The 26230-nt window shown below is 40.5% G+C and overlaps 1 protein-coding gene, 3 long non-coding RNA genes and 1 pseudogene across 4 annotated transcripts; 2 read left to right on the forward strand and 3 right to left on the reverse strand.

Annotated features, from left to right (window-relative positions):
- Positions 1–5990: 5990 nt before the first annotated feature.
- Positions 5991–6885, reverse strand: LOC114138285 (uncharacterized). Its single transcript, XR_003594182.1, has 2 exons — positions 6729–6885; positions 5991–6619 (listed from the first exon to the last, which is right to left on the reverse strand). It is a non-coding gene; the product is annotated as an uncharacterized LOC114138285 (long non-coding RNA).
- A 1124-nt stretch (positions 6886–8009) lies between these two features.
- LOC114138363 (uncharacterized) lies at positions 8010–8764 on the forward strand. The gene is made up of 2 exons (XR_003594200.1): positions 8010–8536; positions 8699–8764. It is a non-coding gene; the product is annotated as an uncharacterized LOC114138363 (long non-coding RNA).
- Positions 8630–11240, reverse strand: LOC114138364 (uncharacterized). The gene is made up of 2 exons (XR_003594201.1): positions 10535–11240; positions 8630–9336 (listed from the first exon to the last, which is right to left on the reverse strand). It is a non-coding gene; the product is annotated as an uncharacterized LOC114138364 (long non-coding RNA).
- Positions 11241–11924: 684 nt separating this feature from the next.
- On the forward strand, positions 11925–21587 carry LOC114138362 (multidrug resistance-associated protein 4-like; annotated as a pseudogene).
- Positions 21588–21679: 92 nt separating this feature from the next.
- LOC114138361 (trifunctional purine biosynthetic protein adenosine-3-like) lies at positions 21680–25311 on the reverse strand. The gene is made up of 10 exons (XM_028007578.1): positions 24729–25311; positions 24276–24320; positions 23958–24030; positions 23728–23877; positions 23512–23607; positions 23278–23441; positions 23089–23200; positions 22799–22888; positions 22425–22623; positions 21680–22353 (listed from the first exon to the last, which is right to left on the reverse strand). The coding sequence occupies exons 1-8, from the start codon at positions 24801–24803 to the stop codon at positions 22869–22871; spliced, it is 735 nt and encodes a 244-aa protein (XP_027863379.1). The 5' UTR covers positions 24804–25311; the 3' UTR covers positions 21680–22353; positions 22425–22623; positions 22799–22868.
- Positions 25312–26230: the final 919 nt, after the last annotated feature.

Raw genomic sequence — 26230 nt, forward strand, 5'->3', positions numbered from 1 at the left:
TTTAATCAGGTAAACCCCGTTGAGATCTAGATCTCATTTTCAAGAGGGACCTGAGCAAAAAATTTGCAATACATAGCAACCTGGTTACAAGATAAAAACAATTAATACATATGCACAAGTATAAAACAATAAAAACAATGACACTGTTTCATAGAATCTTGTTGCCTATCTTTAATTTTTTTTTAATGTCTCTTCTCTACCGGAAAACAAGCCATTTAAAGGTGGGATGTTCTCACAATCTGTGGAAAATAAAAATGAATAAAAACCAGAAAATCCTGGGAGTTTGTCTTTGAATGTGAAGATTCGACATGAAGATGACAGAAAAAGAGCTACAGAAAATAAAACAATTGGAATCTGTATTGCTTTAAATGAACCCTTAGCTTTTTCTTTACCTTGAATATGTTTATCTGTGTTTGTTTTTTCTTGAGGCAGAACAAATGAGGCATAACTCTGTCGTTATACAGTGTGTCTGCGAATAAAGTTAAAAAAAAAAAAATCCGCCCCCCTCTCCCTCCCCCTCACCCAACAGACTTCTTGTGGCTTTGACGTGAAGCTGTGATGTCACTCATCCTGTCTGTGACATCACAGCCGCCTGTCTTTGTATTCCCAGGTTCCACATAGAAATTCATTTGCAGTATTCAATCTCAAACAAAACTGAACGATGGCGCGACGAAATGTATTGATGGAGAACGTGGAGAGTTTGGAGAAGAGCTGCTGGAAGCTTACAAAAGAGAACAAGAAGCTTCAGAAAACTGTTGAAGATCTGAGGCTGAAGATTGAGAGACTGAATGCCAGGAAAAAAGATACCTGGCAGGTAGAGAATGAAAGGCTGATCAACAAAAATGATTATTTGAAAAAACAATTCAGCACTTTGACTAGTGAGTTGGACGAGGCTAAAGCGACAATTGAACAACTGCAATCAGAAAGCAAAGCCTTGTCAACCCATAATAGGAAGATACAATGGGGAACAATGGTCGATAAAAAAAACTTTAACAATTCAATGAAAGAGAAATCACAACAGTTGTACTGGATTGGCAAGGTGAACGAAGAGCTCACTCAAGAAATTGCTGGACTTAAATTGAAGATGGACAAACTTAAAGCCAGGGAAGAAAATTTAAAGGCTGACAAAGAAAAGATGGACAAAACAGAGACTCAGACCCCGGATGAAGAAACTAAAGAAGAGAAATCAAATTTATTTCAGATAATTGGGAGAACGTTCATCAAAATGTATCAATCAGGGACTTTGAGGTATTGGGTGCCACCCTGGATATTTTAATTTCGAAATAAGATTAAATAGCGACCACAAAAGCAGGGCTAGACTCAGATGAAGCTTGAGAGCAGAGGCAGAAATCTGCGGCTTCCAGAGGGAGGAACGGACATCAGAAGACCGTGACCACCGCAGGCTCCTAGGAGTCTCACAGATCCTTTCCAGGACTGTGTCTCCGACCCGCCTGCTGGAAACTATCCGTCGGACAGTCGAACCTCGGATCCAGGAAGAGCAGTGTGGTTTTCGTCCTGGTCGTGGAACACTGGACCAGCTCTACACCCTGCAGGGTCCTGGAGGGTGCACGGGAGTTCGCCCAACTAGTCTACATGTGTTTTGTGGACTTGGAGAAGGCGTTCGACCGTGTCCCTCGGGGAGCCCTGTGGGGGTTCTCCGGGAGTATGGGGTACCGGGCCCTTTGATACGGGCTGTCAGGTCCCTGTATGACCGGTGTCAGAGTCTGGTCCGCATTGCCGGCAGTAAGTCGGGCTCGTTTCCGGTGAGAGTTGGACTCCGCCAGGGCTGAGCTTTGTCACCGATTCTGTTCATCACTTTCATGGACAGAATTTCTAGGCGCAGCCAAGGTGTTGAGGGGATCCGTTTTGGTGGCCTTAGGATCTCATCTCTGCTTTTTGCGGACGATGTGGTCCTTTTGGCTTCATCAGGCCGTGATCTGCAGCTCTCGCTGGAGCGGTTCGCAGCCGAGTGTGAAGCGGCCGGGATGAGGATCAGTGCCTCCAAATCCGAGGCCATTTTTTTGAGCCGGAAAAGGGTAGAGTGCCTTCTCCGGATCAGGGGGTTTGTCCTGCCCCAAGTGGAGGAGTTCAAGTATCTCGGGATCTTGTTCACGAATGGGGGAAGAAGGGAGCGGGAGGTCGACAGGCGGATTGGCGCAGCGTCTGCTGTCAAGCGGGCGCTGTACCGGTCCGTCGTGGTGAAGAGAGAGCTGAGCCAAAAAGCGAAGCTCTCGATTTACCGGTCGATCTACGTTCCCACCCTCATCTATGGTCATGAGCTTTGGGTCGTGACCGAAAGAACGAGATCGCGGATACAAGCGGCAGAAATGGGTTTTCTCCGTAGGGTGGCTGGGCTCTCCCTTAGAGACAGGGTGAGAAGCTCAGTCATCCGGGAGGGACTCAGAGTAGAGCCGCTGCTCCTTCACATCCAGAGGAGCCAGTTGAGGTGGCTTGGGCATCTGGTCAGGATGCCTCCTGGACGCCTCCCTGGTGAGGTGCTCCCGGCACGTCCCACCGGGAGGAGGCCCCGGGGAAGACCCAGGACACGCTGGAGGGACTATGTCTCTCAGCTGGCCTGGGAACGCCTCGGGATTCCCCCGGAGGAGCTGGAAGAAGTGGCCGGGGAGAGGGAAGTCTGGGCCTCCCTTCTGAAGCTGCTACCCCCGCGACCCGACCTCGGATAAGCGGAAGAAGATGGATGGATGGATAAATTGCTCCTTCGAAGCCGGAGTCCGATACGCCTGCTGGAAACCAACGGCTGACGGGACGTCCGTGAAGGGGGGACAAGTGAGTAGCGTTTAAATTAAAAAGTGAGCGAACGATTGAGGGTCTTTGGGGTGTAAAACCCAATGAATCCTAGGCACTGATAGGTAACAGAAGGACGGCGGAGTCCGCGTCAACTGAAAAACCCGTAATACCAAGTGTGTGTGTGAGTGTGAGAATACTTGGAGGAATTTAAATACCACTAGGTATTTGTCCTCATACCAAACGGCAGGAGTGCAAACGGTGAACCTCTGGTGGATGCATGTAGGCAAGAATTTCCCACCTGAAAAGGTTGAAGAGAAGAGAATTACCACAACAGGGGATTGATCACCGTCCTGCTAAGAATTTATCCAGTCTTTTAGAGTCCACCCTATGTGTTTTTAAGACTGGAACGAAATTGACTAATTTGCTCAAAATGGGAAAAGGGAATAGCAAATTAACACCGAAAGATAAACTCCAGTGTAAGGACTGGAAGTTTATGGAAAGACAAAACCCTAACTCAGTAAAGAATTTAAATAAATTGATAGAAAAATATGACTTTCAGGGCCAATTAAACACTCAAAAAAAAGAACTGACTGAGTTATAAGATGAAGTACGACAGAAAACAAAAATCAAATCAAAAAAATATGAGTAGTGAAGGAATGGGCGAGTTAGAAAAGTGGATGGAGGAGCTAAAAAGAGAGAAGAAGGCAATCAGAAAAGTTAGGATAAAACAGGAGAGCAAGAAGAGTGAAGCAGATCAGGCAGCAGAGCAGGGAGGAGCTCAGGTAGGAGTTATAAGAAAAAAGCAATGTCAAATTTATTTATATAGCACTTTAAAAACAGGCATAAAACTGCACCAAAGTGCTGCACAAGAATGACAATAACACAAATGAATAAAAACAGAGTATCAAAACACTAGTTCAATTAAATGCCAAGGAATAAAAATGAGTTTTAAGAAGCGATTTAAAATGATCCAGGCTGTGGGCAGATCTAATTTGGAAAAGTAGATTGTTCCATAGAAGAGGAGCAACAACAGAAAAAGCCCCATCTCCTTTCCTCTTAAGCAACCAAATACAGAAAGAAAATAAAAAGAAGATTTTGAAGATACAGAGTATAGATAAATAAATAAATGATTTAGTAAACAAAATGAAAAATAATGAATTATCTAAAAGCTGGAAAGAAAAGTAGGTGAGAGGAAGTTCATGCAAGGAGGGAGTGAGGATTGTTTTGTGGTCTGTCTGACAGTAGAGAAGTCATGATCATCGCATAAGGCAAGATTTTGATGTAGTTTTAGTTTTCTAAATTCAGAGAACAGTTTTCTCTTTAGAGTGGCTTGTTTAAGTAAGCAAATAATTTATGAGGAATGAAATAATATGGGACGTTTTAAACGTTTCACAACTGCAAAGAAAATAATAATTTGGTGTTGTGATGCCTTGAGTGGACATCCAGAGAGGTTGACCAGCAAGTGTTAAGGTGCCAACCTGAACATTATCCAGCTGAATACCTCAATTTAGGCTTTGATGAGAAAAGAGCAGCTCTCTTCTCATCAAAGCCTAAATTGAGGTATTCAGCTGGATATTAGAGAAGATCTCTGAGGTTGTTCTGGTTCCCTCTGAATCCTGGGAAGAAGCTAAAGATTAGGAAACCGTGAAGTGAGTCTTTAAACATTTAAGTTCTGCAATGAGCTAACACATTATGTTATGGAATTCCACCAACTATAAATCACTAAAGATTAGAAACGAATGATGGCGTTTTAGAGATACAGTATAATATGGACTGTTTTGGGAAAATAGAGTCATCCTGACGGTTTAGATCCTGCTGAAATAAATTATTCTGTTTGTTTTTTTAAAAAAAGAAGTTTTTCCTTTTAAGTAAAGGGCAGTTATCTTTAACGAAACAAAACTAGTAATAAAAATAATAAAGTGGAAAAGTTATCAATGGGAATTATTAAAACAATTCTAAGAAAAGAGAAAAGGAAAAATAATGGAAAAAGTAAAAAGGGTCTCTGGACTATTTATAACTTTTGGAAATCAGCTGACACTTAAGGGTTTTTTCCTTACTGAAGGAGTTTGTTTGGAATTAAATTAAATATCTCTAAGTGTTGAAAATTATGGACACAGTAGTGTTTGTAGATCATGAAGTATTTGTTGCTTCTAAATTTAGAGTTTAATTCTAAAAAGAAATGAATCCACATTTAATTGAAATTGATGAAAGTAAATGAAGGTAATATTTTCTAGACTAAAGTTTAGAACCCTTTAATCTAGGATTAATTGATTGATGGTCATTAAAATTTATAGTAAATTAGAGTATTTGAGATTTTGGTTTAATTTCAGGATGGTCATTTTTAATTAAGGGATAACTGTGGCCATCTAGTGGTGTTTCACCTTGATCGATTTGACAATATTTACAGGTAAATTTGTAAAAAAAAAAAAAACGCCCCTTTGCTAGTAGATCTTCTATAAGCAAAACAACTACCAGCTAACCTAGTAGGTTGTAAGTGTGTAGCTCACACAGCAGGTACCAATGAGGTCTTTAAGATTCTATGCTGACAAGCAAAGAAAGTTTTTCGAAATCTTCCTTTTGTTTTCTTGTGTTTTCATTTTGGGCTAAGGCTCTCATTTCCATTTTTGTCTTTAAGCCCTTGTTTCCTGTTTTATTTTTGAAGGTACTGCTTTCCTTCCTCTTTCAGTGTCGCACCAGATCCCGTTTTGTAATCAACCCTCCTTCGTTCCCTCTCAAGAGTGTTTCATTTCCTGATTCGTTCTAATGTGTAAGTATTTCTGTTCATTTATTTAAAATAATAACCGAGTCCTGCATCCTGCTGTTTTCGGGTCCCTCATTCATTCCGTTCAGATGATCTGTCTATAATTTTTTTGACTAGCACTTCTGTATTATAACTAAATTGATTTGGATAGTAGGCCAGGCGTTTGATAATATAAATTATCAAACTCCTCACAGATTCTTCAAGATATGTTATTGGATCATTTAGTGTTTTTATTACAGCAACACATTTTAAAACAAGTGAGACGTTTTACTGCAAATGAACATCCATGTCTAAAACGTTGCTATAAAAAAAAACAAAGGCTAGATTTGCACTCTTTTTTTTTTTTTTTAGATATTTTTGTCTTTTCAAAACTGTTTTTATTTTTAACAACTCTTTCACCTCCATTTTGAAGGTTTTTATATGTCAAACCAAAAATCACCTAGACAATTTGTAAGAGTAAAACATTTAAAACGCAGTTATATCAGATTGTAAGCAATAAGTTTATTTGGATTGAGACAGCTACAAGAAACAAGCCAAAACCAAAACATAAGATGGTAATGGGTAATAAGGCTCAAAAGAAAAGGCTCTCTGGAAGTTCAGACATAGTTACATGTAGGGAAACGGATGACAATGTAAACAGAAGTAGCTTAAGAGTCTATCAGGATAAACATGAGCTTCAAATTTTTATATATGCCAGGAATTATCTGATTTAAGCAAGTCTTTAAACACCAAAGGAGTCAGTGTCGATGTTTAAGCCTTAAATGTTCACAGCTTTACCATTTACACATTGAAGCCTAACTTGACGTGCTTCATCTTTAATACCTACATAGGTACAAAAGTTAGACTTCATAATCATTTTGCGTGTACAGTCAACAACTGGAAATTTGGCAAGAGCCTCCTTCACATTTTGACAGGCGGCATTGACAGCATCGAGAGAAGCCACAATGAAGGTTTCCTCATGCTGGCATCCCCCCCCTTTATTGACTTCTGCATCCATTACAGCATCGCATTGCTTTTCGGTCATGGCATTGATGCGTCTTAATCCTTCGCAGAGCTCGACAGCAGAGAGCAGCATCAGCAGGAAGCCGGCAACCTGGATCTTCATGATTACTGGTGGAGAGAGAGAAAAATGAAGGTGATCAACATTTACCTGTTAAAAATGGCTAACAATGAAATTTGTGAAGGATTAAATGGAAAAAATCCCAATAAAGTCACATACCGGAGGTTATTTTTCCCTTTCACCTGACTCTGTCGGTAGACTTGGCTGTCTGAAGCACGGACTGCTGAAGATCTTCAGTGGTGGAAAGTCTCTGAAGCTGCAGAACTTACTGATCTGGGCTTTTTATATAGGATCCAGGTGAGAGGGAGAGACCAGTTTATCTAATTTGAATGAAGATAAACCCATATCTGAACAGAAATTAGTAAAAAAAATCAAGCGTATTTTAAGATGGAAATGTGGGTTATGCAAAACCTTTAAGGTCGGCGAAATTCCCAGAAAGGTTCTTTTATTGTTGTTGCACACAGGGAGCCAGAATCATCTCTTTAACTGGAGCTATTCTTCACCAAATGAGGCCAGAAATCCTCACTGAAGGTACAGTTATAATTTATTCCACAAATGCAGGTAAAAATATGAAAAAGAAGCTCTTGGGGTAGGGGTTAGGATTGGGGTTAGGGTTCTTACTGTAGTGTCAGGTCAATTAAAGAAGTATAATTTTAAATTTGTAAATCTGAGAAAAGAAAAAAAAAATCAACACTTAGGTAGTTGCTGCCACTTTTTTTTTATTATTCAAAGAAACAAATTGTTTTAAGTGTTTGCTCTCAACTTCATAAAACGTCGCATCATGTTCCAATATAACAAGAATTAACTTTATTGTTTGACTTTTGTGTTGGTAAAGTAAGAAAATTAGGTTTTAGTACGTTGTGGCAATGGAAATTTAAAGAATGCTTCCTTTGCATTTAAGAAAAGCTGAAGTAGGAGTGCAGGAGGGAAACCGTTTCACAAATTCATTCAAATATAATTTGCTTTATCTTGAAAACTGCAGATCTGCTCTGAATGAAGGAGGATTCTGAGCCTGTCAGCAGATCCAGTTGAAACCAGATATTTGCATTTATTGTATGAAAAGACATTCGGCATTTTCATTTTATGTTGGTTAGGATTATTTAAAATGATACTCATTTGAAAAACACTAGAAATTGAGAAATCTTCATCAGGTTATCAGGTTTTTGTTTTCACGTCTTCAGATGGATGATGGGATGAAAGATGAGAATCAATTTCATGATCCCAAAACTGATGAGTAGCTTATAAGATTTGAAGACTGAAGACTCAAATCGAGTTGCTAGAAACAACAAAGTTTAAATTTTTGTTTTCTGAAACACTATTTTTAGTAGCATGTAATTCATGAACATCAACATAAGCACAACACAGCTCTATAGTAAGCAGTAGGTTCATTATAATGGCTTTATTCTGTTTACACTTTGAGGAAAAGACATATTTGGCCTGGAGCTTCTTGGTTTCCTGTCGAGGGATATGAACATGCTGAAAGCAATTTCTCCTCATTGTCAGTGTGTCCACTGACTGATTTATGAGACTAACATTTTAGACTCATTCTAATTAATTGAGCATAACTTTACCTAGGCTTCTATATTCCCAAATTTATATTTTAAATAGCTTGCAGATGCCAAGATCAGGATGTTCCTGGATGATGCAGATTTTCAGGGGTTTTTTGTGTTTTTTTTGGATGATATGCAACACATAGGAGAAAAATATTCAGTGTTTTAATTAGAAATGTTGAATTCAACATGAATATTAAAAAGAACATTCCACTGTGTGCTGATTTTCTTTAAGTTTAGTTGGACCAGCAAGGTTAAAAACCGCACTAGAACGCCCCCTGGTGGATATTTTGTTATGTTGTTATGGTGACGCTAAAAAAGAAAATCGATCCAAGATGGTGGAAAGCAAGACCGAACAGTTTATGGCAATAAGCTGATTATTATCTTTATACGTTGTGTTTCAGACAAGATTTGTTCGTAAGTATTGGTTCATTGTGAAAACAATAATTGTCTTTTTGCTTTATGTAACTGTGGTGTAAATAATTGTCATTTATGAAAATGCTTTTTTATTTTTAGCTCACAGCAAGGATGGCTAATTTGCAATGTTTGTTTGCTAATACTAAGCCTTGTATGTTACAGTTCACGATGGCCAAAGTGATGGCAGTGGTCAGAGGCCACTCTTCAATAAAACAAGTAAAAAAGGAAGAAGTTTGGTTATTTTTAGCGTCGTTGTCTGGCTGTCTAGCTGCTGAAAAATTGAAAATCAGGGCGAGAAAAGCCCAGTAAACATCAATTTAATGCAACATTGCACACTTGTAATGTTATACTACAGAGAGACTATATGGGACACCTTCTGTCAAATTTTAATCGGAGTTTGATTGATGAGTGATTAATGACCCGTGACTAATTGATTTTAATTTCCGGTCACATGATTCCCCTCCCCCCATCCGGTCACATGACCTCAGCATGCTTAACACGTGTTACACTATATTCCCGGTAATTTCAATTCAACCAATAGAAACAGAGACAGGCTCCGAGTTTTATGAGTAATACAATTAAAGTATAAAAAAACAATAAGTGTTAAATAATCAAGAATAATATACAATGTAATATATTTAAATAGAATGTTGTAATTAACTCCGGTTTTGCTCACCAAGCCGTTCGTGTTTGTGCGTGTGTCCGGGCAGAATACTGGACAGGGAGAGGGTTGAACTTTGAACATGTCCCTCAGGATGTCTCAATGCCATACAGTGTTTAAGGTGAACTCCTTCTGACCTCTATGAGTTTGAATTAGCCAACAGAAGCAGAGACAAGGGGTTCGGTGTTAGAAAATCAATAGTAACATACAATATAGTATATTGAAATAGATTTGGATGTTGTAACTACATCCGTTTTTTTAAACGGAAGGTCTTTCTGATATACTGCCTGAAGCGGGACAGGCCCCAGCCATCAGGAAGACCCTCATGACCTCCGGTCATCATGCGTGACACGTGTGGCTCTCTATATTTCCGATCATCTCAATTGGGTCTCTCTCGGGGGTTGATTGATATGGTGTAAAGGCCAGCACAGGATTCATTCTCGTGACTTTTTGGAGGAGGCCCCATGACATCTGTAAATCTGTAAATTTATTTCTGAACAATATCTGACAGGGACTAAACAGGCCTCGGTGAGGTTCCCTTGGATTTCTATTGATTTATTGAATGTGCAAATATTTATCAAACTGAATGGCCATTCAGTTTTTATATAGTTTTTTTCTTTTGGTGTATGTTGCACAAATTTAAATATATGCTGGCTATCAGCCAAAAATTCAATCAGTGAATTTGTGTGTTTTCTTAAATGCTCCCTCTCACGGAGACTTACATCTTCTGACAACTAGCCCCACTTATAATAACATTGACTAAATTTGCTATTGGTACACTTTACCTAAAAATAAAAATTAAACATACTCACTACACAACCATGCTCCAAGAGTTGCTCATAACATGGTGAATTGTTTTGTTACCTTTAAAATGATCTGCAGCTTTTGTTCCTTGGTCCTAATGATGCTGTTCACTAATGTTCTCTAACAGACAGTAAACCTCTTGTAATTGATAAGCTTATAAATGATCAATGTGAAGCATCAGTATGCGCTAAAGAAGATCATATCAGTCAGATTAAGTAAAATATCATTATACTCAAAGCAATCAAAATTATATTTCTCTGAAAGGTCATTTTTCCTTTTCAGAGAGTTTAGACTGTATGAAAGGAATCATTGAAATATACTATGAAATATTTTATCTGCTGCATCCCCATAATAAAACTTCAATTGTGAATTGAATGATTACATTGCATCTAGATACAAAAGAATCAACCGTTAATTAGTAATCATACTGACTAACAAGATCTGATCAAACAAGAAACTTGACTACCTCAAGAGATTTCTCACATTGGAGAATAAACCGTCTGACTTTCTTTAGCCACTAAATTTAACCTTACCAAAGTTTTGCCTTGGAGCAAACAGGTACTGAGTTTGAAGCGGATCAGACGCCTTCAGCCATCTGCTAAAGCTAGACTCCGGCCTTCCTCACTGTAAAATAAAACATTAGACTTAAAAAAAAGTTCAAGCGAACATCACTTAATTATCATCGACTTGTTGTTTGTACTCATCTTAAACAAGTGGCAGGAACATTTGGATATATAAAAAAAAATGCTTTATAAGTTAATCTATTTAAGTTGAGTCCATGCAACAAGTAAAATAAAATAAAAAGTGAACTATTTGAAAGTAGTGAGGATTTTGGGTGGTAAAAGTTGAACATTTTAACATGTCCAGACACTACGCCATTTCTGCTCAAGCAGACCAAAAGGTTTTGAACAGAACAACCATGTCAAATAATGAGACCGTGAATCTTTAATCTAGGTAGCAAATATATTGCTGCTGCTGCTGTAAGCAGAAAATAAAATAAGTTTTACGGAGAATAATATTTTGGATGAGTTTAAGAATATTGTTTGCCAAAATCACACGGTGTAACTACACTTGTCTTATATGTATTGTCAGAATTCAGGTTGGAGTGAGGGTTCTTTCCAGAGATGAGCTACGCGGAGGAGTTTGACAGCCTGACGCACCTGCAACGGATTCCGGTAACCAGCGGCAGGCTTTCTTAAGAAGCGGTGGAACCACCAGTCATCGCTCGATGGTTACCACTTGTTGGTCAGACTCAGCCTTAAGATCTCTCATAGTCCATGTTAAGTCATTTTGTCCTTTTCTCTCTGTTACCTCTCAGACCTTGATCCCGCTTCCCGGAGCCAAGCCTGGAACTCCGCTGGTCGTGCGCGTCTCGCTGGTTGGGACCTCCAAGCCGTTCCGATCCGCTGCTGTCCCGGACCCCCGAACCTACCTGGACTCTCGTTTCCTTCTGACGTCCTCTAGTCTCGATTCTTGAACAATCGTTTGACTGATTAAAAACAAACCCTATTAACAGTAAAGTCTGTTCTTCTGTGCGCACCTGCATGTGGGCAAGGAAACTAAAATCCAACAAGACACCAGTAAGTTACTGTAAAATTACAATAAAAGGTCTAACAGTGTAGTGCGGTCATGGTGAGCGGGTTTCCCGACGGGTGTGTAGCCTGGCCATGATGTTTCATTGTACAACTCAGGATTAAAAAAAAAAAAAAGAAGTTTTTTTTTGTGATTTCTTAATTGGAAAAGAAACAAGCAAAAACAAGAAATTTGTGATCTTGTTTTTAAGCAATCTCACTCAGCTAAATCTAAGCGTAATCACTTAGAGATGACTTTTGCTCGATTGAATTTCTTCTTTCAACATTTTCTGATGTTTGCCACGGCTTTTAAACTCGCACCCCTTGTTTCCTCCAGGTCCCACGCACGTAGACGAAGCTGAGCACCATGTTGGAGAAGCTCGGCATGAAATACGAAGGCCGGCCTCACTGCGGCCTGTGGCGCGTAGCACGGGTTTCAAAAGAATGCGCGGGACATCTGGATGGAAACGATTCAAGGGTAAAAATGAAACGAGCCGGTTGTGTCGGCTTCCTTCCCTGCAGGGTCGCATCACGGGCCAGGGGAGCTACGGGGAGCTGCAGCGCTCCGGCCTGGACGTGTTTTCACTGCTGAGGAAAGACGAGGAGCAGGACTCCGATAAACTGTCTCTGCACAGTCAGTGGACCAACTCCTCCCACAGCTCCCACAGCAGCCTCCTGCCAGCGGACACCAGCTACTCTGACCAACCTCCTGTGGGTATATTTAAAAAAATGACAGTTTGATGATTGTATAAGGGAAAAATGTTTTTCATGTAACTTTGGATTATCGACACTTTAACACATGTGATTAATCAGCGTTAATATGACATAGCACAGATTAATCTTTGACCTAAAAGCCTCGGTGGGTTACCTAGGTAACAGCGACGAACGACAGCGATAGATGACAGCAGAAAGCAACAAAAGGTGAACATTTTCCAGCTTTCCTGTGTTTTATCACCAAAACACAAGATAATTTGGTGCCTCGTACACGTCTGTGTGTGCGAGGTTGAAATTTCACTTCCACAAATTACGGCGGTCGCTAGGCCGGATGAGGAGTTTCCAAAATAACTTCCTTTAAACATTCCTGGAAAACAGAATCTTCAGACATGTTTGGTTTGAGACAATAAAACGTTTTATTAAAAACATGAATACAGTCACAGTTTTTGATATGGGCACTTACCCAGGGCGACATCAATGGGCGGTGCATCCAAGAACTAGAAATGAGAATATATCTTATTTCCCTTGAACAATTTTGTTATTACTTGTATTCATGTGTAGAAGAGTGAACTTCCTTCAGTTCTAATTCATGGTTGCATTTTGAAAGTGTTGTGCGTCGTCGTGCAGGCGGAAGCGGCTCCAACGCTCGCAGAGGAGAGTCGAGCAGAAGGAAACGTCAACAGCCACATTTACCTCAAGTACTTCACTGCCGGCTGCAACTCGCTGGTTCTGCTGCTTATTGTTGTCATCAGTGTCGTAGCAGAGGTTTGTGTTGTCATAGCGATGCTAAACGTGATTCCTGTTGAACTACAGTATTGGTGAAAAATTCACTGTTTAGGTTTTATGGTTTGTATGTAAGCTTGGAGTTTTGACATAAAACATGGAGGAAACCTGGAGATTTGGAGTGAAGACTGAAGGAATAAATTAGTCATGTGGCAAAATACGGTTAATTTGTGAACAAGACAAGTAGGACTGGAACGATAAATCAATTATTGGAATAATTGTCAACAAATGTAGTAATTGGTTAATCATTAACTGGAGAGTACAGACTCCAGAAAGATAAATTCACCGAAAGAGCAACACAGTCAGAGCTGTGATTAAGACAAAACATTTAGTATTTTACATAAAAATAAAAAGGTTTATCTGTAAATATCTTTTACCCAGAACTCAAGTGAGATAGTTTTAGCTTCACCTTGATCAAATTATGTGTAATAATAAATAAAATCTCCATCTTTTTTACAGAAAAGGATTAGGGTCAGTAAAAATAAATAAGTCACACTTTTTCCTCAGGATTCTTACTTTAAATGCAGAATTATGAGATCAAAATCAGATTTCTGTGAAAAAAATCCGAATTCTGAGAAACATGTCAGAAAGCTGAGGAAAAAATATAGAATTATAAGGAAAAAATTCAAAATGATCAGGAAAAAGTCTGAATTATTAGGGCACAAAAGTAATAATTATGAGGAAATTTGAGGAAAAAATTCTGAATTATAAGGAGAAAATTGGGAAAGGAGGAAAAAAGTCAAAATTATGAGGGTAATAAATTAATTATGAGGAAAAACATTACAATTTTTTATTTTTCAGTCGCCCTAATCATCTTCTACACTTTTAGCATTTAATAATCGGTTAATCCAGAAAACAATCACTAGATCATCCGTACACCGTATCGATAAGTGAAGCAGAATGGGTCGAGCTTTTCACATGTTGACGTTTGATGTATTCATTTAGCAGCAGATGGATCCTTTGCTCATTTAAAGAAGGAATTTTATTAATCATTTTCATCTTTTAATTTATTTTTAATACTTAATAAAACACGCACCAAGAATAATACATAGAATGACAGTAACATAATTGTAATAATTTCCTGACGAACTTGTTGATGATCCACAGGTTGCGTACATCCTGCAGGACTGGTGGCTGGTTTACTGGTGAGCGTCACCGTAATGTTTGTGCCGCGAGCCGCTGTGCGGCGTGTTTCTGATATTTCCGTTCCGCGTGGCTCCCAGGGCGAGAGCCGACGTCTTCAACAGCTCGGCTCCCGTCGTCGGCATCAGAAACGGCGTCAACGCCACGCCCGCAGACGCCGAGTTTCACCTCGCCTTTTACCTCGGCGTCTACTCAGGTGAGACTCACCGTCTGTGCGTGTAACCACGGCATCAGACTCACGCTCACCTCGCCGCAGGTCTCACCGCGGCCACCGTGGTCTTTGGGTTTGTCCGGAGTTTACTCGTCTTCCACGGTTTGGTGAAATCGGCCCAGAATCTTCACAACAACATGTTCAACGCCGTCCTTCGCACTTACGTTCACTTCTTTGACATCAACCCCATCGGTGAGCCTTCCCTCTGCAAAAACGACAAACAGTACAACAGTATTTTTCTCTAGTTTTAGTGCAAATAACTTACTACACTTGAAATAAGACAAAGTAACTTTTCAGGAAAATATAGTAGCTTTTTTTTTTTTTGATAAAAAGTTGTAGTTCTACTGGCAGGTTATTTAATTATTCCTGTCAGTGAAATGTTTTCCCATCATTATTAAGGAAGTATTCACTTAAATTAAGTCAATTATTCCTTAATATTCACTTGTAAGGTAATTTTCTCTTATTTAAACTGTAATAAGATAAAAACTAGACAAAAATATAAGGTAATATTTAGTCATTTTGTTGTGTAATGTTGTTTCACAGACATATTCACATGCTTCACGGTTAAAACGTCGTGTCTTGTTTTCTTTTGCTTTAGGAAGAATTCTCAACAGGTTTTCTAAAGACATTGGCCAAATGGACTCCATGCTGCCCATAACATTTGTGGATTTTTACCAGGTGAAGAACTTAATGAATACGTCAAAAAACTTTCATTAATGTCGTATTTTTAATCTTAGTCATGGATTTTTTTTTTTAGAAAACCAGTCTAAAATGAAACATTATTAACTTTCCACTGAAATGTTTCACAAAAACATTAAAACATAAAAAACTATATATTTTATCATTTGTTTCTCCTAAATGAGAAATTATGATGAAAACCTCAAATTTAAGTTTCTTGCAAAAAGTCATGCAACTAACTATTCTTATAGTGTACTGTACTACAATAATCAATAAAAACAAAAAAGTCAATTAAAAAACTAGTAGGGGAAGCCAGAAGAAAATTTTTTTTATTCATAATATGTATAATTATTATATATTTATATGAAGTTAATAGAGATTTAAATCTTTATAGATAAGATATTGTAAGAGTCACAGGAAATTATTCAAAATGAGTTAAATGTCAACGAGTCAGTCAGGATTGTGGAGGTAAATTGTGAAATCTAGTTAAATGTATTTGTTTTTTAAAACCTCCACGGTTCTCATCACCGTCTGGTTATGTTTTTTCTCCCAGCTGTTTCTGCAGAACGTCGGCGTGGTGGCGGTGGCCGCCTCAGTCATCCCTCTCATCCTCGTCCCCGTCGTCCCTCTGCTCCTCTTCTTCCTTTACTTGAGGCGCTACTACCTGCACACGTCTCGGGACGTCAAGCGACTCGAGTCAACGAGTACGTCCGCCGACCAAAACAAATCCCAATAAAACAGTAAAAGATTGACAAGTTGTGTTGGTATTAATTTAATGTCTGCAGCTCGCAGTCCCGTCTTCTCCCACCTGTCGTCGTCTCTTCAGGGTCTGTGGACGATCCGAGCGTTCGGAGCCGAGGAGAGGCTGAGGATGACCTTTGACTCCTACCAGGACCTGCACTCAGGTCCTTGGCGCCTTCCCCATAAACCTGCTGCCGTGTGTCAGTAAATCTGATTTTATTGTAAATTTTCTGCGTTTCAGAGGCCTGGTTTCTGTTCCTGATGACTTCCAGATGGTTCGCTTTGCGGCTCGACAGCATTTCTTCCATATTCATCACTTTCACGGCGTTTGGCTGCATCCTGTTCAGAAACGGTGAGGTTTAGGACGGGAATCGCAAACCGGTTCTCACCTGAATCTGAGGAACCGGTTCTAAGGATTCAGTTCCTTAGAATCGTTGCGCTCCGTTCAAACCTGTCTCCTGTCTTTTGTCGCTAAGCTGCCCTTTAACACTTAAACTAGAAGTTTTCCCTTCCAAATAAAAGCTTGAAACCTTAAGCATATCCAGAGTTTGTTACATTTACTTTAGTAACTGTTTTGGAAAAAATATACTTTAAGAAATATTTGTAAGAGTTTCCCAACTCAATGAGAATAGAAAATTGTCATTGTTCACAGGTCTGGAGGCCGGGCAGGTGGGACTGGTTCTGACCTACGTTGTGACCCTGGTGGGAAACTTTCAGTGGAGCGTGAGACAAAGTGCAGAGGTGGAGAACATGGTACGTAATGTCCTTTTCTTAAGACGCAAACTGCTGTTCATCAAGTCAAAATGAAATATCCTAAGAGCTTCTGCTGCAGAGTCTCACAGCAAAGTAAATTGTAAACCTTTTCTGTTTGCATCCCAGTATTTAAACCTGCAGACTTGTTTCTCTCCAGTCTCAGGATGGAGCAACAGAGCCTCTGCACTCCGGCCGCGACACCGGATCAGAAATCTTAGGAAATGTAGGAGACGCAAAACAAATCCAAGTCTCTTAAGCTTTTCCAGATTCTCTCAAATTGAAACGACAACCATCAGCATATTTTATTGGATGTCGGGAGATCGTGTCGCTCATCTTGAAGAATTTATTTATTTTTTTAGATTTGACTCAGTTTTCCAAAGGAAATAGAAAATCTGAATAATCTTTTCTAAATATTCCCGGAGCACGACGCTGCCACTGCTACGCGTCACCCTGGGATCAAGGTTTTCATCCTTTTCACAATTAGACTGTGATGGGAAACAATTTGAAAACTTTTCCAAGGGATCTTGTTTTGTATTTATCACATTTTTAAAGAGGAGGAGTGACGGCAACTTTTCCTGGAGATTCTCTGTGAAGTTTGTGTGATATTTCCTAAAAATATCACATTTTTATGATCTCTGCTTCGGTTCAGGTTTTGTTTTTCTGTTTTGCTACAAACTTGTTTTAATTTGTCAAAATCTGATGTAACTGTGAATCTGGAAAACCTGCATAAACATTTATTTCTTTTCTCTTTTTAATCCGACGTTCACCAAATAAAAGTCACGGATGGAGCGGCGGTCCTTTTAGCTGCGCTTTCTAAAAACAGGATGTTTTATATCTCATCAGGTTCTTTATTCTTTGACACTGATTTAAAAACGTTTGTCATATTTCCAGATGACGTCGGTGGAGCGAGCGGTGGAGTACACGGAGCTGGAGAGCGAAGCACCGTGGGAAGCGTCCTCCTCCCGATTGGCCGAGCGAAGGCGCCGTGACCTTTGACACAGTCAGCTTCTCCTACACCGCAGACGGTCCGCTGGTCCTCAAAGACATCAGCGCTACAATTAAACCGAGTGAAAAGGTTTTGTTATTTACCAGAAACTGCCTCATTCTTCTTTATCGAAGTGACAAATAGGGCTGAAGAACTTTTCACGACACAAACGTTTCATATCAGACGATTTATTTTAATCGTTGATAGTTTTTTTTTGTTACCTGTCAGCCATTCAGAAAAAATACAGACATATCCAGCACTTTATGTTTTTATTTGTATAAAGAATCTTTGTTCCAGTTCACATAGATTTTACATCAAACCTATAATCCCAGTTTCTTTCTCCAAATGATGTTGTTCCAGTTGGGGATCGTCGGAAGAACCGGAGCCGGGAAAAGCTCTCTGATCTCGGCTCTGTTCTGCCTGGCAGAACCTGGGGGGAAAATCTACATCGACGGCGTTTTGACCTCTGACCTTGGCCTCCACGACCTGCGCCAGAAGATGTCCATCATTCCTCAGGTGATTGGAAACGGACCTCATCCAGCGATTATGTTAGAAAAACAACCAGTTTAAGCCCAGTAGTGAAGGCAAAGATACCAGTTTGACTGGGAGCAGCTTGGTGTTGGACTTTGGACCAGGTTCTTCAGGACCCAAACACACACGCTGTGTGTTCAGCCGGTCAAAGATTTACCACCAAGAGTTATCTGCAGTCTGCTCTGGAAATTATTGTTGTCAATGCTGCTTTAAGCTACTTAAAATGTAACTTTTTAAAATCAGTGTTGCTGTTTTTGTTTGTCACCATTTTCTTTGACTTTAGTGGAACTGGACAACATTCAGGTTTAAACAGGGAGGAAGTACACAGAAAAACACAACGAAAACCAAAAAACTCAACCAAACAAACAGTGACATTTACAATTACAAGCAATACTTTTTCATTTTACTTGAGCAATTTAATAAAAATATCAGGATTTTCACATCTTTTAACCAAATATTCACCAAACACAGACGCACACAGTTAGTTTTTCTTAAAGCTTCATCAGGTTTAAATTGAAAGAAACTGATTTTTGTAAGAATGACTTTGCCTGACGTAGTTATTTGTTGTTACTCCCACAAAAATTGGGCTGGTTTTCCTTAAAATCTACACGTAACTTTAAATTTAGGTTCCTCTGATGTAATTTTTAATTATTAAATGATTGATAATTTGATCAGCTACTCAGTACTTGAGTAGAGTTTGTATCAAAAAACAATTTTACTGTGAAATAATTTATTGGACGTCTATTTTTTACAGTAACTTGAGTCAAATATGTTGAACCTGTGCTGCTCTTACTTTAGTACATTATTGTGAGCTCTTCCCTCTGAGTAAATCTAAAACTAAATAAAGTGCCAAATAGTGACACAAACAAAGAAATGAGTAATTTTAGGGTGATTTACAGTAGATATTGTGTTGCACATCAGTTAGTTCAGCCTTGCAGCACAGAACTAGAGAGGATCATTAACGGTTCTGTTGTCTTTGTTTTCCCTCCGATCTGAAGGACCCGGTGTTGTTTACCGACACGCTGAGGAAGAACCTGGATCCCTTCGGCCGGCACTCTGACGAGGAGCTGTGGAAAGCTCTGGAGGAGGCGAGTGTTCACCACGTCTTCTTTAGTAACCGCGTCACATCACGACCGTCGGCGACGTTCCCGTCTCCCTCAGGTCGAGCCGAAGTCCGTAGCCGAGGATCTGCCGGGAAAGCTGGAGACGGTTCTGGCCGAGTCCGGCTCCAACTTCAGCGTGGGTCAGAGGCAGCTGGTGTGTTTGGCCAGGGCCGTCCTGAGGAAGAACCGCATCCTCATCATCGACGAGGCCACGGCCAACGTGGACCCCCGGTACGCCACGGAGAGAAACAAACACACACACACACACACACACGGAGGCCCGATCAGATCATCTTTGTTGTTGCAGGACAGACGAGCTGATTCAGAAAACCATCCGGGACAAGTTCAGGGAATGTACCGTTCTCACCATCGCTCACCGCCTCAACACCATCATAGACAGCAACCGGATCCTAGTGAGACTTCTGATTGGTAGATCTCTCTCTCTTTCGTTTCACCTGGGCCGTTTGGTCCTCTTGAATCCAGCTGGAGTTCATCTGGGAAGGTGTAATCCAACTGTGGTTTTCCTATGGAGGTCATTTTCAGTTTGGTAGAAGTGAATTCTGGTGCAGTTTGAAATCATTTGTGAATGCCAAGTGGACCAGACACCACTCCAAAAGCAGGAAGTGGACTATAGCGCAGGGTATTCTGGGTAAATACAACGTAAACAAAGGAGTGAATCTCCAATTGATGAAATCTGATGTGACATTTAGTGAAGAAGGAAGTTGTTTTCATTTCATCTTTGGAGGTTTTCATGTCGTTTCCTTCTTGGCTTTGGTTCTTGTTGCAGCGCCACCACAGGCTAACGGGGGCTCAACAGGTTTTTCAATCAGTTTATATTATTTTAATCAGTTCAGCATCGAAGTAAGAAAAGTTGTATTTTAGGCCCCCAGTGGAGCCAAGACTACCGGACTATCAGGTGAGGAAAGCCTCAGGATTGAGACCCTGGATGGTGAAAACAAATGTGGAGTTGTTAGAGTCTGGATGTGGTGATGAACTCTGACCTCAGCCTTCAGAGACACATTAAGACAGTTAAAAAGTCGGCCTTCTGTCATCTAAAGAACAACGTCTCGGCACTAGATAAACTCGTCCATCTCTTTATTTTTAGTCATCCATTATTGCAGCAGCTCTTCCTAAAACACTAATTAGATGTAAAACGCTGCTGCTGGTGATCTGATTAAAACCAGGAAGATGGGGCACATCGTCCCACTGAGGGAATAGACTGAAAAAAATGTTGTAGGTTTATAAATCACTGATTAATTTAAAGATCTGCTGTATGGAGAAGCAGCATCCACAAATCTGGAGCAAACTAGTAGAAACACAGAATTCCTTCAAGTGTAAATGTTTGGAGACGCTTTTCAATCAGCGGAACATTGACCGACATACTTGATGTTTCTTTTCTTGACGATGGCGACTAAATGTAAAGTTTCAGTTATTAGTTTTATTTTCTCATATCAATCACTTTGAATTTTCATTTTGCTGAAATCTGCTTGTAACTTTTACTTTTATTGTACCTGAAGGTTCTTGACGGTGGCATCATCCAGGAATTAGACCGACCCTTTGCTCTGCTGCAGAACCAAGACGGCGCCTTCTACAAGCTGGTCCAGCAGATGGGCCGGGCCGAGGCGGCGGCTCTGCTGGAATCAGCCGGACGGGTGAGTTGGAAATGGTTTTCTTTTTTTACCTCTCGGTAAATCTTCTGGCTCCCAGTTTACGGAACCAACGTTTCCACAGTCTGCACAGCGAGCCGAACCGAGCCACTCCCAGGACCCGAGAACGGAGCGGAGCATTCCAGAATCCAATGAAATGTGATGCGGACGTACAGGTGTTTCTGAGAAAAGTGTGAACAATTCAGTTCAAAAGGAGAAATTCATAACACACTCACACGAATATCATATTGATATTTTTAACGTAGAAACGACGACCAATTTAGACAGTTTCTTCTTGCGATGCACCGATCTGAGGTTTAGTATTTGCTGCTTGAAATCAATAAAAATAAATTTTTTAACACAGGCATAAATATTGTGATGTATAAATGTTTTTGATGACTCTGCACCAGTGCAGCTCATTGAAATACACCAGTAGCTCCAGTAGTTTAAGAAAGAATGAAGTCAGACTGATGAAAACAACAAGTGGACTATCTCAGTTAAACATGTGGACAAACGCCGGCAAATATTAGAAACGGTGCAGAAAGTACGATGAGTAATTGTAAGTAGAATTTAAAATAAATAATCAAGCAAGACGTTGCACACGGCACCAAATTCTTACCGAGGTAGAAAACTAACTTTTCATCGACACTCGATATGTTTTCTGTCAGAACCGAATCTGGTATCAATATTTCTGGAGCCAGTTTCTCAACTTGCCAAATGGTGCATGGAGTTGAAATGAAAACAAAGAAATAAGACGCCTGAAGGACATCATTAGTAGAAATTACTTCTTGAAGATTTTGATGTTTGATGAAAACACATCCGTATGTATTTAGTAGTAATAATCTGTCAACAGAAACCCCGTCTGGCTGCTGTGCAGCGTTTGGTCAGATTAGCTCCAATAGTTCATTCATTGAAGTATCTTTAATGCTGAGGCGTCGCTCTTTTTGTGACACGTCCTCTTCACTTTACAGCCGAGTTTATTGTAAATAAATCTCTTTAAAGTAAAAGCAAAATTGATTTAGAGTGGGATTATGAAATGGCCAGTATAAATATGCCAATGTTTTCTGTTGCCTTTCAGTGTTTATTTGTCTCTGTTTCAATTTGAAACGGTTTGCTCATGTTCAGATTTTATGTCTGTTTGTATCTCCTTTGATTATTAGCAAGGAAGAAAGATAACTGTTGGCCGTCAATGTAAAGTTTGTAATTTTTTAATGTATTCTCATAAAGTACAGTTTAGAAAATGTGAAGTTCAGTGTTTTTCAGATGGTTTGGTGAATTAATTTGAAGAGAAATAGGACCTTTGAGAGAAACTCTGGACTCAAGTGATGAGATAAATCTGCTAAATTGGAACATTTGAAGGCCAAACACCTGGCTGATGTTCCTAAAAAGAATGAAATCAAAAGAAATCTTCCTAATAGAAACACAGCAATGGTAAAAAACAAACAAACTAAAGTTCGCAGCATAAACACCGGGCATCTCTGCCGTTTCACCGCCTGTCAGATGGTTCAGAATCATCATGAAGTCCGTTTGGTTGACAGACCGGCTGCGTCGGGTCGGTTTTTACCCAGCAGGGCGCAGCCGGCCGCCTCACACGCCTTGGCGCCGCCGCCGACGATGGAGGCGGCAACTTCTACATCCAGACTGCCGCAAGAGAAGTAGTCCAGGAAGAAGAGCGGCTCGGCGCCGTGAGCCAAAACATCGTTCACACACATGGCAACCAAGTCCTGACCCAGACCGCCATGACGGCCACAGGCCTGGGCGATCTGGGGAACAGAACCAGGAATCACTCAATAGAACTCATTTACTACATTTGACTGAAAAGCTTGAAGCAAAACAATAACACTATATTTCTCCATGCAATATATTATTTGCAGTGCAACATTAAATACATTTATATTTTGTTTTAAATAATACACTTTAAACACTTCTCTACTCCACCTTCAGCTTAGTTCCAACACCGTCTGTCCCAGAAACCAGGATCGGGTCAACAAACCCGGCCGCCTTCAGGTCAAACAGTCCAGCAAAACCCTATTAAATAGACAAAGTCAAATGAACTCACAGACACTTCCTGTCCCTCCAAAAGCTCCTCAATAACAACCGTTGTTCCTGCTGTCCTACAAGAACAGAACTATGATTTTAGTCCTACACAAATTGTGTATTTTTGGAATTAACACAAACTCTTTAAAGTTGCATTAGTTCGGTGTGGAGTGCTTTGGGTATTTTCATACCATCACGATGTCCATGACGGCCCGGCAGGCTTCGTCCCGATCCCCAGCGACGATGACTCCCTTCCCCGTCGCCAGCCCACTGGCCTTCACCACCAGAGCCGGAAAGTCGGCGCTGTGAAGAAAATCCAAATGGATTCAGAACCAACATTTAAATTTGAGCTTCCGAAAAGAAACAGACTCTGAGCGGACCCGCGGTGAAGCTGCAGGCGTCCTGCGGGTCGCTGAAGGAGCCGTGGGAACGCCGTGACGCCCCATGAACGCCTTTGCGAAACTCTTACTGGACTCCAACCGAGCCGCCGCAGCCGACGGTCCAAAACACAAAATGCCCGCCGCCGTCAGATCGTCCACCATACCTGCAGAGACGATACGGGTCAGAACCGCCTGAGGTTTGATCCCACAATAAGAAACTGGAATCGACTCCACCTGCTGCCAGCGGCGCCTCGGGTCCGACTACGACCAAACCGACGTGGTGGTCCTTACAGAACTGAGCCAGGATGCCGTGGCTGCTCACCGACACCTCTGCAGAAACGCAACACAAAGCTACAGATGCTCACCTCTGTTTTTCAATTCCGTCAAGTGACTTCAGCTAAAATACATCCTATGTTGAGCAGTTAGCAGGTCCAACAGCCCCTCAGGTACCAGAGTTGCTGATCTTGCCGCAGCTGGCGGTTCCTGCGTTTCCGGGAGCCACCAGAACCTGCTGGACCCGGGGCGACTGGGCCAGCTTCCAGGCCAGCGCGTGTTCCCGTCCCCCGCCTCCTACCACCAGAACCCGCTCCGCCATCGCAACTGGAACCACAAGAGATTCGACTTGAAGGAGGATTTCCTCTCACCGTGTGAAGCCACCGTGCAATTATGCAAGCGCTGACCTTTAGCAGGAAGAGCCGTGACCTTTTCCAGGGGATGGAGGTCCGATGAAATCGTAGAGATCAAACCAATGAGCTGGAAGAAAAACGAAACTGGACTTTTAACACAATCGGCATTGATGTGGAGCCCCAGATTACTGCAGAAACAGAGTAAAGATAAACGGGCCAATCTCTGGGATAACAGAGAGTCCAGTGTTGGACACACACTGCGTGGAGTCACAGTGAGAAAAACATGCAAAGTTTGCACAAAAACTAAATTACTAACGAAAAAAGAGAGAGAGAACAGAGAAGCTAAAACCGTCGACACGTGTGGAGTCTTACCTTCACCAAATGATGGGAGGAACACTTTTTGGATTCCACTACTTCCTATGGGAGAGAAAGCGCAAAGCATCACGGGAGACGTAGTTCGTTTACCGCTGAACTGTAAAATAAATAGTTAACATTTACCTTTAATACACTTTCTAAAGCAATAATGAAGCTTCAATCATCGTCAGAGCTAAATTAGGATTTTAACTATTTCACTACCATAGATGTGGTTAAAATCTATGGCCAGCAAACAGCAAAGGGAAGAAGTTTGTTATCAGATTTAAGAGTTACTACTAACAACATTACTTCTTGAAGTTTTTTAGGACACCACTCACTTTAGGTCAGATTTGAACTTTTTCAGGTTTTTCTCAGTTTTCTGCTCATTTCCAACCAACATTTTATTGCAGGAAATCATTTCAGGAAGGAACCAGAAGATTCTGGAGTCTGGGAGATGAGACTGTAACCGACCTGAACACTGAGGCCCCAGAGCGCCCCCTGCAGGATCTGCTGCACCATCACCGTTTCCAGCAGCAAATCAATCATCTGTTGGTCCAGACAGAAAAGCTGAAGCTGTCAGTGAAGCAGATCAGAAGCTGAGCAGCAGAAACCCAGAAGAACTGGAAGCATCAGCAGGAGATGAACTGGACCTCTAGGATCACTGATGCTGCAGCTGAGGAAGAGGAGGACGATGAAGGTGAAGCTGCCATCCTCACACGTCCTCGGCAATTATCAACCCAAGAAAGCAGAAAACCTGCAGAAAATCAGCTGAAGAAGAACCACGAGGACCTGGAGGCGTCCTGCGCCCTCTAGTGGCTGATTGGACTACTGCACTGGAAGAACTGGACCTTGATGCTACTGCAGCTCAGTGGCTGGTTTCTCTCTGAATGGACCAATCAGAACCAAAGAGGATTCAGCTCTGAGACAACTATTTACAACTACATACGGTACTTACACATATGTACAACATTTTAGTGTTTCTAAACACTTTTATTTAGAAAACATAAAAACTATCAGCAGTTTTCAGAGGAAAGTTTTAACACATTAAAACGTAACCTTTCAAATCAATCAATCAATCAAATTTTATTTGTATAGCACATTTCAGCAGCAAGACATTTCAAAGTGCTTTACATCATTACAAACACAGAATCACAATGCAATATAGAATCAATCATTAAATCAAGTTACATCAATAAATTTGTAATTGATTACATTTCAAATACAATTCTAAACAGGTGGGTTTTCAGTTGAGATTTAAAAGAAGTCAGTGTTTCAGCTGTTTTACAAATCAACCCATATAATTGTTTACTAAAATATTTCTTCATTGCTCCTGTAACAATAAAACTTAATAAATCTGTTGTGTTTTTATTAGACCTTTATATCAGTGTTTTCAGAGTCCAGGTGTCATTTATTAGAGAAACTCAACATCTGCTTTATTATAAATACATTTTCTTTCTAGTTTGCTTTTTTTCTTTTAAAAAAAAGTATACCCACCTAAATTAAAAAAATAAAAAACAAACATTATGTCTTGACTGTCTGGTTGTTGATTCTCAGTTGTCTAAAGTAGGTTTGATTCATTTTTCATCAGGATGTTTTAAGAGGCTATGAAGAGCTTTAAAAACCCAACCTACTGCAGAGATGAGATATTATCCCACTTTCTCAGTCAGGAGAACATCTGATTGGCTGCTGGTTCTCTCTTCTTTTTTCTTAAGCATTTGGAGGATAGAACAAATTATTATGGTGGTATTTGCAATGTATGTAGTGGACAGTTTATTGAAGATCTTAACTGTAATGTGCCAGGTCTCTGGCAACTCTACTGTTGCCTTTAATCATAGCCTTACCCAGTCAACTGTGTGGCTGTTTGGCGCCAGCAATATTTCTAAGTTGCGTCCTATTTTTCTGCTTGGCTTTGAAAATTGTAATATGTGTTGTTCAGAATAGAGCACATTAATCTGGGTTTTCAGTCTTTTTCT

Source organism: Xiphophorus couchianus, chromosome 22, assembly GCF_001444195.1.
Source record: "Xiphophorus couchianus chromosome 22, X_couchianus-1.0, whole genome shotgun sequence".
In the NCBI taxonomy this organism is placed as follows: Eukaryota; Metazoa; Chordata; class Actinopteri; order Cyprinodontiformes; family Poeciliidae; genus Xiphophorus; species Xiphophorus couchianus.